At 58.9% G+C, this 12223-nt stretch overlaps 1 protein-coding gene across 1 annotated transcript in view; it reads left to right on the top strand.

Annotated features, from left to right (window-relative positions):
- Positions 1 to 10712, top strand: part of VAC14 (Vac14 homolog (S. cerevisiae)) — a 126950-nt gene extending 116238 nt beyond the window's left edge. Inside the window, exons 15-19 of the mRNA XM_006860315.1 lie at positions 2722 to 2896; positions 3766 to 3884; positions 4925 to 5004; positions 6584 to 6734; positions 10550 to 10712. Coding sequence (XP_006860377.1) covers positions 2722 to 2896; positions 3766 to 3884; positions 4925 to 5004; positions 6584 to 6734; positions 10550 to 10712 — 688 coding nt within the window. The remainder of the gene's footprint in view (positions 1 to 2721; positions 2897 to 3765; positions 3885 to 4924; positions 5005 to 6583; positions 6735 to 10549) is intronic.
- The last annotated feature ends 1511 nt before the right edge of the window (positions 10713 to 12223 follow it).

The raw sequence follows: 12223 nt of genomic DNA, 5'->3' as shown, positions 1-12223 counted from the left end.
ATCGGGCTTGGAGACGTGAGGCAAATGTGTTATTTTAGACACTGAAGTCCTGGTGTGGCATTGTAGCATAAGCACTGGACTGCTTAACTGCAAGATCAGCAGTTCAAACCCATTTACCACTTCTCAGAAACCCTATTCAGCTATGAGTCAGAATAGACTCAATGGCATTTAACAAGAAGCTGTTAAAGGGAGCCCTGGTGGCACCGTGGTTAAAGTACTTGGTTGCTCACAGAAAGGTCTACTGTTCAAACCCAGCAGCCACTCCAGGGAAAGATGTGGTTGTCTGCTTCCGTAAAGACCAACAGCCTTGGAAACGGCCTGGGTCAGGTCTACAGGGGTTGGTGTAAGTTGAGTGTAACGAACGTGTCTGAGCTTTTTAGGAAGTTGCTGAGGCGTCTTGTGCTCTGAGGAGCCCTTTTTAAGGGTTGCTTCAGTTGGTGCATGGAAGGTGAATGGTAGAGTGAAGGAAGCACAGGGAGACAGACAGGGTGGGAGGTAGGGTGCCCAGGGACCAGATGGGAGGATGGGGGTCCCGGATGACTGCTGCTCTGGGACTAGGGTGGCTGGGGGACCTACAGCTCGGGCTGTGGGCCTCTGACATTGCAAAGGCCCATTGTATGCAGATCTTGGCGGACAGTCACACCCAGAGCTCAGAGAGGACACGAGTGGAAGCCCCTGAGCCCGAGTCAGTGGAGAACCCCCGAGCCTTTAGAGCAGCAGAGCCATGGGGCAGACAGGGCGCCTGAGCTGTCAGTGACTGGAGGAGAAAAGCGTTTCTAGAACACGCGGCCTTCCTGTCCTCCAGTCAGTAGTCCCGGGGTCTTTGGGGCACCACCCTCCATACCAGCCACACCCCAACACCCTCCCTGTCCTCTGTGTGCCAGGACTCCTGGAGATGGCAGCAGCTGCAGGCGACGACGGGCACTTGTGGTCATTTGTCAGGACGCTCCCCCGCCCCTCCCCCTTCTGGAACATTTCTGTCCCGTGGCCTGGGAGACAGGGCTCTCTTGAGGGGGCATGATTGGGAGGGGACAGGAAGCACCACCACCTCCAACCTTTAGCCGAGGCAGCCTGGACCCAGCTTCCTGGTTCTCATCTCACTGTGAGGGATTCAGCCCCAGTGGTCCCATCCCAAATGCTGTGCCCAGGCTTGACGCTGTCATGTGTGCTCTCCCTCTATCACACTGATAGGGAGGACCCCGATCTGCTAGTGACCTCGGGGCCTTCACAGTGCAGAGTCCTGGAGTCCATGCTTATTGCATTGTTCACCCAACCACCTCACACACCCCCACCCACCCCAGCCCCAGCTTGAGACCTTTGTTTACGTTTCACTGGTGGTTTTTTGCCCAAATCAGCTGCTCCCAGCTGAGGCTGGGCTGGAGACGGCCTGCCCACTGTTTGCGCCTTGTGGTTTGGCCTCTTCATTCCCAAATGCTTGGGGATTTTGCCAAGCCAGGGGTGAGGTGATCTCCTCCCGCTTGGCCCCAAGGCTGAGCCTGGGATCCCAAGGGAAGCAGGAAACTAGACCCTGATCATGCTGAGTGCAGTGCAAGTTCAATGACCTGGGAGGACATGGACGTGGTTCAGACTTGTTGGCTCCGATTGTGGCTCAGATCTGTTCATACAAGACCTCAAGGCCTCCCCACTCGGCTGCACAAGCTCAAGGCCTACTCAGGGTAGGGAAGATGCTTCCCCGGGAGCAGAGATGAGAAGGAGTCAGGCCGGCAGACGCCAACCCCAGACGAAGATGGGCCTGGGAGGTGCTGGAAGCAGGCCTGATGTCCATATATCACACACACACACACACACACACACACCCTCACACCAACTACTTGTCCACCCTTGCCTGGTTCAGTCCCAGGACCCCAAGGTGGGAGGCTGCACTGCTGTGAGCAGATCCAAGACTTCTCTGAGCTTGCACTGGAGACCCACTTGGTACTGTTGACGTCCCCTGTTCCCAGGACCCTGGAGGAACTGTCTTCCTGTGGGCTCCCTATGTTCCTTTTCCATACACCCCCACTTCCCTTTTCACCAAGATTGATTAGAGGAGGATCCACCGTGGGGTCCTCAGCCCTCTATGGCCTTGGTCAGTCACTTAACCCCATTGCCAGAGCCTCAGTGTCTGTACAGTACAGAGGCAGGTCCAAAGGTCCCACCCAGTCCCTGCTCCCTACAGGCTCCACAACAGCACAGAGACACACTCCTCAGTACTTTCCTGGGGGTTATTGTTGTGAAGTGTTGTTGAGTCAATTCCGATCCACAGCGACCCTGTATAGGGTTTCCGAGGAGCAGCTGGTGAGCTTGAACCACCGACCTTGCAGTTCAGACGGCTTTGCAGTCTGGCTCATTAACCCACAGTGCCATACCCCTTCCTGGGGGTGGAAGGCAGGAAATAGATGTAGTGTCTGCTGTAGGTCAGCTCTCGGAGGGGGCAGGAGGTCTTGGCACCTGGGGTGCTGCTGGTGGGTGTGGGAAGCCCGTGTGGCATCAGCAGTGACCAGCGCCCAGTGCCATTTTCGGCCCTGGGGTAGGAGAAGGGGATTCAATTTTGCCAGTGTGGCAGGCGAGTGTCGGGGGGATGGGACCAGCCTGCCTTTGCACACAAAGTCCCCAGGAACCCCCTACCACAGAGTCAGGGTTCCACAGCAGCCTCAGGTCTCCCCCCGGGGATAAGCTGCAGGTGGCCTGCGCTCTAACCCCCACTCTGTGACTCCTTTCCAGGCAGCTCTGCCTCCTGCTAAATGCCGAGAACATCTTCCACTCGATGGCAGACATCCTGCTCCAAGAGGAGGACCTCAAGTTTGCCTCCACCATGGTCCATACCCTCAACACCATCCTGCTGACCTCCACAGAACTCTTCCAGCTGCGTAACCAACTCAAGGACCTGAAGACTCTGGTACTCGGTGCCCGTGGGCTCTGACCGGGTGTCACCCCTGGGGGTGTGAAGGACCCCAGGTCAGCTCCAACCATGGGAGCGGCCTCAGCCCTTGGCATCCTTCCCACTCTGACATCCCACCACACATAGGAGCCCTGAAGGCAAGGTGGGCGCATTCTAACCTGTGGGAATGGAGAGTGGTCGCCCCTTTGGCCTTTCTCTCCCACAGCTGGACACAAAGCCTGGTGTCACACTGCTGCTCATCCTGGGCTCGGTCAGAGGGAGTTGAGGGAGATAGAGGTCAAGGGACACAATGCGGGGGACAGGGATTGAAGTACACCCATGGCTTCAGAGGTCGCGTCCCCCAAGCTTGAGCTTGGTGCCTCCATGTCCTCTTCTCACCTCAGACCTGCAGGCCTGGCCCCCTTTCCCTCCCCCGGCGTCTCGTGTCTGAGGGCATCTGGGGACTAAGAGGCTCAGTGATCCAGGCCACAAGCCTGTGGTTCTTTACAGACATTCAGAGGCCTTTAGTTTTCCTCAGGGGATTTGCTCCTGCTGGTTCCCAAACGTACAAAGGTGGGCTACAGAGGAGGGAGGAGAGGGTACAGTCTGAGAGCCTGGCCCCTGAGGACACTTCCTCCTGCCGCCCTCCCAGCCCTGCGCTGCCTCACAGCTCAGCGAGTCCTGCCAGCTCTGTGGAATGGGGAGGTAATGACAGGGCCTGAGGAAGAGCTGTCAGCATTTCCTTTGTGACAACTCCTTCCCAGCTGGGCTGCCAAAGGACGTAGGCACTGAGCTGGCTCCCCAGCCCTGCCCACGAGGGCCCCTGCTTCTCGGACTCTACCCTCTGCCGGCCCCCTCTCAACCTCTCACATCTCACCCCTCCTCAGGAGAGCCAGAACCTCTTCTGCTGCCTGTACCGCTCCTGGTGCCACAACCCAGTCACCACGGTGTCCCTCTGCTTCCTCACCCAGAACTACCGGCATGCCTATGACCTCATCCAGAAGTTGTATCCTTCACCCCGACTGCCCTTCCCCACACCCCTGTACCTCCAGGACCGGGACATCATGGCCAGGACCATGGGAGGGGGTGCTTCCTGGAAGGCACTTGGCTCTGGAGAAAGCTGCTCCTACCAGGTGCAGGGAGAGGAGGAAGGAGTCCTCCTCATGGTTCCTGAAGGACACCTCAGCCAAGGGACGGGACAGGTGCCTTCAGAGGTGATGTGGCCATGATCCAGGCCTGCCAAGTGGCCAGGCTGAGTCTGGACAGGCAAGCAAGAAAGATGGGCTGCTTCTGGTGTATGTAGAGAGGTGGATCATGAGGTGGAAGGAGTCAGCCTCAGTGGGGTCCCTGGCAGCGCTTTGGAGTCGATTTCACGAGCCACAGGGAAGCATTGAAGGCTTGGGGCAGAGGAGGAGCCCTGCCATATTTGGGTTTTAGAAAAGCTAGCCAGAGGTGTGGGGAGACCTGGGGAGCAGGAAGGTGGGGGTACCTGCAGGCACGGGTATTGGTGGGGGTGGAGAAAAGGGACCTTCAGGGGCCACAGAGCCTGAGCTGAGGCATGGGCTCTTCCCAGGACCCAGAGCAGTGGGCCAGTGGCCTGCTCCACGGGCCCTGGTCCTGACAGTGGCCCTGCTGGGGAGTGTCCTTCAGGCAGCTCTACCCCCATTGTTCCCCGAGGGCTGCAGGACTGTGATAAGAGTCTTTCAGAGCTGGAGCAGAGCAAACCTAGGGTTCCCATGCAGGAGAGACAGGCACGTGCTCCCCATTGAGGAGCAGAGACGCCGAGGGACAGAATTTTACCCTTTGTGTGCGGAGTCCTGCTTAGCCAGAGCCAGGCTCGGTACTGGAGCCCATGACAGGTCGGGAAAGAAGCAAGGGCTCAGCTCTGGGTCCAGGCCCTGGGTCCCCCCACCAGCCTGTCCACAGCTCTCCAGGTGCTTCCCCCAACCAGGGCAAGGAGCCATGTGGGAACTGGCACCCCTCTGCCCAGAATGCCCCCTCCTGCCAAGGCCCACCTGCCAAGATTTCCTTGACCCACCCACCCAGCGGGGACCTGGAGGTCACCGTGGATTTCCTCACAGAGGTGGACAAGCTGGTGCAGTTGATCGAGTGCCCCATCTTTACATGTAAGAGGCCCTTTTAGGCCATGAGGTAGCCAGCATGTGTTAGACGCACCTGCAGCGAGTTGCGGGGCAGAGGAATGTCACTGGAGGCAGGATGCTTCTGGGACATTTAGGAGGGCATGGCAGAATAGACGGCAGAGCAGGGCTGGCACACGAGCCTGGGTCCTGCCTGCACCCCTAGGTGGGTCTCGTAGACACAGCAGGGCTGGCACACACAAGCCTGGGTCCTGCCTGCACCCCTAGGTGGGTCTCATCCCTCGTCAGACCCATTGCAGGAGAAGCATTGGACTGCTAACTGCAGGGTCAGCAGTTCAGATCCCCTAGTCACTCTTCAGAAACTCTATAAAGAGTGGCCCTCCCTAGTGTCGATTCGTACAGCCAATGTCCCCCAATTTAATAGCAATCCCCGCAGGGTGCTCCTGCGTGCTGGGAACCACGCCCTCTCCTCTCTGGGAGCTGATGGGCAGGAGCTGCCTGGTTAGTAACACCAGACAGTGCGCCACCAGAGGCAGCTGGCTGGGAGAACACAGCTCTCCACACCTCACCAGGTGCAGCCCACCAGACCTTGCACCGCTGACCCGCCCAATTAGAGCTTGAACGCAAGGCCAGGCCCTGAGGCACCACCTCCCCAGGCCCTCCCTGGTGCCCATTCAAACAGCCAACGTCCCCAGCGGCAGGGTGGCCCGGTGACAGATGCTCCGGACACAGAAATGCAGAGAGGAGCCGTGATTCCCAGCCGAGTACATGAAAGCCTGGTGGTCCGCAGCTCACAATTCACTACCGGCTGGTTTTCTCTCTCCAAGGATCTGCCTGACCCTAGAGAGTCAAAAGCCCTTCTCCTTGTTAGGACAAAGTGATGACCACCTCTCAGACCGGTCCATCTTTTAACCCCTCTACTTTTTCATGAGCTTCATGGCTCATTCTCCTGGACTGGCCCAGAGACCAGAAGCCAATGACTGTCCTGCAGGGTATGTCCCTTACATAAAAGAGGGACCACCCTCACCCAGCAGCAGCCATGCGTGGGCCCCCAGGGGGCTGGAAACCAGGAAGCAGGGAGTCTGAGGGGGCACGAGCCACCACACTGCCCACTCCTGGCTGCCCTAGCTGAAGGGTGAACCTGTTTGTGTCCAGTCTCCCCTGTGGCAAAACCAACCCGAGAGGGGTACAGGCATACCAGACTTGGGGTGCCTGGTAAGAGACCAAGGGTGTGTGTCCTCCCTTCCAGGCAGTGGCAGTGCTGGCATCTGATCACCCTGCCGATACCTCTGGGTTCATTGCTAGGCTGCTGGCCACAAGTGCTTTCTTCCCTGCCTCACTGAAAGCCGTCCTAATCTGCTGTCTTTCTCCCTAGCCCCCAATTACAGCTCTGTGCCAGCATGGGCCCAGCAGACTGGGATCTGCTCCACTTCTAGCCCTGAACCCTCCTGACAAGAGAGCTTAGCATGGGGACAGGGAGGTTCAGGGTGCAAACAGGCAGGTGAGATCAGAGCAAGCGCCAGGGCACACCCGGACTAGGACTTCAGGCTTTGGGGGTGGGGGGTGGGGGGTGCCTGCCCTGAAGCTGCCATGTGTCCTGCCACAGATCTGCGCCTGCAGCTGCTGGATGTGAAGAACAACCCCTACCTGATCAAGGCCCTCTACGGCCTGCTCATGCTGCTGCCTCAGAGCAGTGCCTTCCAGCTGCTCTCACACCGTCTCCAGTGCGTGCCCAACCCCGAGCTGCTGCAGTCCGAGTGAGTGTCGGCTCATGCCATCTGTGCCAGGCTGGGAGATTCTGGGAGCATTGGCAAGGTGGCAAGGCACTAGCAATACCTCCTCCAGGCCCCCACAGGGCATCCTGGAGTCACCAGATAAGAGGAGGAGTCTTGGCCCCAGCTCTGAGGGGGTCCCAAACTGCAGCTGGACATGAGAACCAGAGAGGGCCTAGTCTTGAGCACCACCCAGACCAGACAGGCCTCCTCAGCCTAACTGTGTCAGAGGCTTCATACTGGGGCCCTCCAAGACCCCGAGTTCCTGAGATCTGACCTCTGGACAGGAGGGCTCCAAACACTCAGGGGGTCCCAGCTCCCCCCCTGAACCCCATGCTGGCCCAGGCTCGAGAGCCTGCTGGGCTATGTCTATATTTGGTAACCCTTGGAGGCTCAGCCTCATCCACAGGCATTTGGCATCCGAGATGGAAAATTTCACTTGTCAGGTCGCCATGGAAACAGGCAGAGCCACTGAGAAGATTTACACTGAGTGGAGTGTGCCCAGCTTGCATCAGATGCCCTGGGTGTCTAGAATTCCCTCCCAGGCTGTGAGAGTCACTCAGCAGGCCTGGAACCCTGCTTCAGCACAGGGCTTTTACCACTGGCCCTGGGTGGGCATGGGCAGCTCTGAGGCACCTGTGACAGCAGCCCTGAGTGCCCCCCGTACCCCTGGTTTGGGTCTCCCTCCCCCATCACTGACCTGGCCTCCCTAAAGACACATGTGGGTTGTCAGTTCCAGGGCCCAGCTTCTCCCTTCCCTCCCTGTCCACTCCCAAGACAAGTGTCTCAGGACCCCAGCTGCCCACAGGCAACCCCCAGAGAACTTTCAGTCTCGGAGTGTCCAGAAAAGCAAGGAAGTAGCACCAAGTTGGGTTTGCATTTGGATGCTTTTAGCTACTGCTCCTGAAAGGGAGCCACAAAGCCCCCTGCCTCACTAGGTTCCAACATTTGGTGGGGGTTAGGGTTGTCCTGGCAGACACTCGGAAAAGGCGGAGGCCATAGCAGCCCCGCCTACCTTCCAGTGACAGGCCCTAGATGGTAAGGACCACTGCAGCCTCACACTTGAGTGTGCTTGCACCTCAACTCACAGCCCTGGACTGCATCTACAGTGTGAGAGCCCACCACCTCCAGCAGGCTCTGGGAGGCTTCCTGCTGGTCCCCGGCCTCCCCATCATTGTATGAAGCCCACCTAGCCCTGGGCTCATTGCCTACAGACCCAGGAGAGACTGTGGACACCGTGGGCCCAAGAAGTAGGTCCAGTGTTGGAAGACAGCCCCAGACCACAGGCCCCTACGAGTTGTAACACAGATGTACTGAGTCAGGGCAGTGGGGTCAGCCCAGTGGGTCCTGAGCAGAGCGGAGAGTCGGCCTCTGGGAAGCTTGTGGAGAGTGCAGGGCTCCTACCTTAGTGGGCCAGCTAGGTCCCCATCTTGGAGGCCACACTGGAAAAGCTCCCAGGGACTATGCTTACAGTCTACCTCTTCACCTCCCAGCATTCCCCAAGGCTGGTTAGTCCCAGCAGATGTACGGAGAGGAGCTGGGGAAGGGAGGGTCCCCTCCATATCCGCTATGGTTACGCAGCCAAGGTTTGGGCCCCGCTTGCATCTGTCAGTAGAAGGCTCTCAGAGTTATGGGCAGTGCCAGCATGGGCCAGGGTCGGGGAGGCCACCCACCAGCTGTGACTCTTCCTGTCTTCATCAGTAAGTACACCTGTGGGTTACACTGGTGCTTGAACTCTGCCGCGAGTCCCAGGCCTTGACTTCCCAGCCTTCCTAGCAGGGCCCTGGGGGGAAAGAGAGCCAGGAACAGCTGGGGAGGGTCAAGTTGCAGGGCAGGATGCTGGGGGCCTGCCACACACTGAGGAGGGACTGAGGCCAGGCTCAGTCCCGGGAGGGGTGGGGAGCTGGACAACAGAGTCAGTTTCCCTGACAGGCCTGCCAGATGGGAGCAGCTGGGGGGGGGGGTCTGCATCCCTCCCCCCTCCCTCATTGACTGTGCAAGGCGCCAACTGGACTATGGGGCCAGGGCTCCCCTCAGGCTTCCAGACCACTCCCCGGGGCCCTGTTGTCAGTCTAGCAGGAGGGAGCCTGGTAAACAGGTGCGTGGGTGGGGTGTCCAGAGAGTCGGTTTTGGGTTCTGGAATCCCAGTTCTGCCATGTCCTCCAGGAACTCACTGCCCGAAGCCACTGAGACTGCACCCATACTGACAAGGGTGGGGAGAGTTGCCCTGTCCCCATGCGGCACACTTTTCCATGTCCTGCTTCCAAGCCCTCGGCCAGAGTCTGCCCACAGGAGACTCTCACCAGGGCCTTTTTACTGAGCCCTGGCCACCTCATCTGCACACATCACCTTTACAAGAGAGGGCTTGAGACATACAGGCACCTGAGCAGCCACCATCGCATGACATACTTTGGTGGCATTCCATAGCCTCGTGTTTCCAGGACAGCACCCCTCTCCTTGTCCCAGCCTAAGTAGGTTGAGTCAGGAGCTTGTTGCATCTGGGCCACAGGGTTACTATGACAGAGTGGTCTCCCTGACTCTGAGGGGGGTTGAAAGCAGCAGTAGCCAGAACCCAGAGTGCTAGCCACAACCTGGCCCCCCAGAATGAGCCCCACCTGGATCCTTTTGGAAGGAGAGGCATCTACCACAGTTGGGGTTCCCACTGGCCCTGGGCCTGGTGGTTAGTCACAGATGCCTGTCCAGTTATGACCGTTGGTCATCCATGTCTGGCCATGATCCAGACTTATTGGTGAGGTTCTGTCTGGCGAGGTTCTGTCTGGCGGAAGGGCCGTTGTGTTTTCCCCAAAGCAGACTGAGCAGCTGATGCACATCACATCTAACTGCTGGGCTCTGGCAGACCCACCTCAGAGAGGCCGATGGCCTGAGTGTGCTTACACATCCTCACAGCCACCTCAGTCAGGGGTTCTTGTGATTGCTCCCACCCCAAGTCCGACAGCTAGGAAGTGGTTGTATAGGATCTGCCTCCTTATGAACTCATATTGGGGTTTCTTCATGATCTCAAAAGACCCAAGGTTCTCTGCAACACTGGAAGCAAAGACTCCTTAGCCCCCACAGATCTGGTTCCACGCCAGCAAGGACAAAGTGGAGGAAAAGTATTTCATGAGAAGCTCTGCTGGAAGGGAGGTTACAGATGTAACAGGGAGCTCAAGGGGCTATTGTCTCCAGCGGCAAACTGAGTGCTGGGTTTGGGGGGAGGTTGCAGGGGCTACAGCAAGGCTATTGCATTGCACAACTGTAAGGAGTTGTGCAGTGTACAACCTGGGGAGGGGGGTACCAATAAGAGGTGTAGAAGCCAACAAACAGCATGTCAACTGGTGAGGGCAGCTCTCCTCTCACAGGGACACATGAATGACTGGGCCTTAGGCCCCTGCACTCAAAACCCGATGCCCTGCCCAGAGAAAAGGCCCTGATCCCACCACCTCTTTGTCCTCCCCAGACCCTGCCCCAGGACCCAGCTGGCTTCCTGGCTGACTGTTAGCCCTGGCTTACACCCCAAAGGGAGCCACTTGTAAACAGGAAATGCTTTCCAAGGCAGTGCCTGCTCTGGGCGCTGTCACCAACCTGAAGCCTGAAGGTGACAACCAAGCTGTCAGGCCAGCAGCACTGCAGGGGGGATGCTCACAGTACTCCCCAACTTGGGCTTCAGGGATCATGGGGTGAGCTGGCTGGTGGGGAGGGGTTGCCAGGTCTAAGTTTCCCAGACTGAGCCCCCAAACCTATCCTATGGCATGACAGGGTGCTGACACACTGACCCCCCAAACCCTTCTCCCCCATTCCAGGGACAGTCTGAAGGCAGCCCCCACCTCCCAGAGAGCAAACGCCCCCAGCATTGACTACACAGAGCTCTTGCAGCACTTTGAGAAGGTCCAGAACAAGCACCTGGAAGTGAGGCACCAGCGCAGTGGGCGTGGGGACCATCTGGACCGGAGGGTCATCTTCTGACTGCACTGCCCTGGCAAAGGGCCCATAGAGGGGTTTCATGGATCACTGGCGCCTTCAGGCCCCCTTCCTGAGGAGTTACCTCTCAGAGGCTGGGCCGGCCAAGGTCAGGGAGGGGACAGAGGCTGCTCACAGCCCAGCTCCCCGGGCTCCCCGCACTTAGCTGCACCCTGGCACTAATGCCCTCCTGTGCAGAGAGCACGCTGCTGAGCCAGCAGCGCTCTGACCCTGTGTGTGCGCGTGCACACACCTGTGAACAGAAGTTCTGCATGGGCCAGTACCGAGATATGTACTGAATGGCACATCCCCTGCCCCAATAAAGAAATTCGAGCAAACCTTCACCCCGCTGCCTGCCTGCTCCTTCACAAATGGCACCTGAACCCGCCTGATGCTACAACTGCTCCACGACCTGGCGTCTTGTCCAGCAAACCTAATTTCATGGTGGCCGGGGTAAGCTGGCCAAGCCAGGCCCCTAGCCACTCACCTGAGGGCATGTAGTCCCGGCACCCAGTTCTTGATATTTAGGATGGCACCCAGACATGGACTGCCTGTCTTCCTCCAGCACGGAGACTGACTTTTCCATTGGGGCAATGGGACAGCGCCCCGTAGGACAAATGGAAACAGTCTCAGAGCTGTCCCAGAGAAGTGGCAGTGCTCTGCGCAGAACAGGACAAATGACTGGTGGTTGGAGGGGCCACCCAGACCAGCCTAGGGCACATGGAGGCTCCCCACCCTTGCTTTGGCCTAATGAGTGAATTTTACTCGCCCCTCAGTCCTACCACCTGGGCGTTGGGAAGCTGCCCTTTGACCTCCTAAACAGCTCTCATGTGGTCCCCATGGGCCTGGAGTGGGGAAAGAGCAAGAGGGTCTGCAGGACTTAACGAATGCGCCGTGGCCTATGTGTACACGGTGCGTCTCCACGGCCGTGTTGTCCGCGACGTGGACATCTGTTCTGTGGGGCCGATAAATCTCCACCGCCAGTAAGTCGGCTGCTCGTGGACTAGCCCACCTAGCCCACCATCCCAAAAAGCCCAGCCTCGAGCACTTCACCCTAGTGGCAGCAATACCACAAAACTTATGGAGGAGGGTCTGAACGCTTCTGCCCTGGAGGGCATCCCAATCCCGGGGGTGCACTCTGAGAGCCCCGTCCCGCCGCCATTAGGGAGCTGCCACCTTCCGACGGCCGGATGGGAACTAGGGAAGCCAACCCTAAACCCGAGGCTGCAGAACGGCTGAGCCACTCTCTGGGGGCCCGAAGCGGGCGGCCCCTTCCCAGAGCCGCCCCCAGCCCGCAGTGGCGCCCGCGCCTCGCCAGCCCGCTCGCCCGACCAGTCTGGCAGTGCCGGGCTCGAATTTCAAAGCCCTGGTTTCGGCTGTGAATGGGCCTGCGCCGCCCCGCCGTTCCCACAGCCCCTCCCGCCCTCCGCGGCCCCCTCCGCCGCACCCACGTGACCGCGCTCGGCCTCCGATCGCCGCCGCTGCTCCAGAGCCGCGACGAGCTGCGCCGCAAGCAG

Source organism: Chrysochloris asiatica, unplaced genomic scaffold, assembly GCF_000296735.1.
Source record: "Chrysochloris asiatica unplaced genomic scaffold, ChrAsi1.0 scaffold00037, whole genome shotgun sequence".
In the NCBI taxonomy this organism is placed as follows: domain Eukaryota; kingdom Metazoa; phylum Chordata; class Mammalia; order Afrosoricida; family Chrysochloridae; genus Chrysochloris; species Chrysochloris asiatica.
This window is presented reverse-complemented; position numbering and strand designations above follow the sequence as displayed.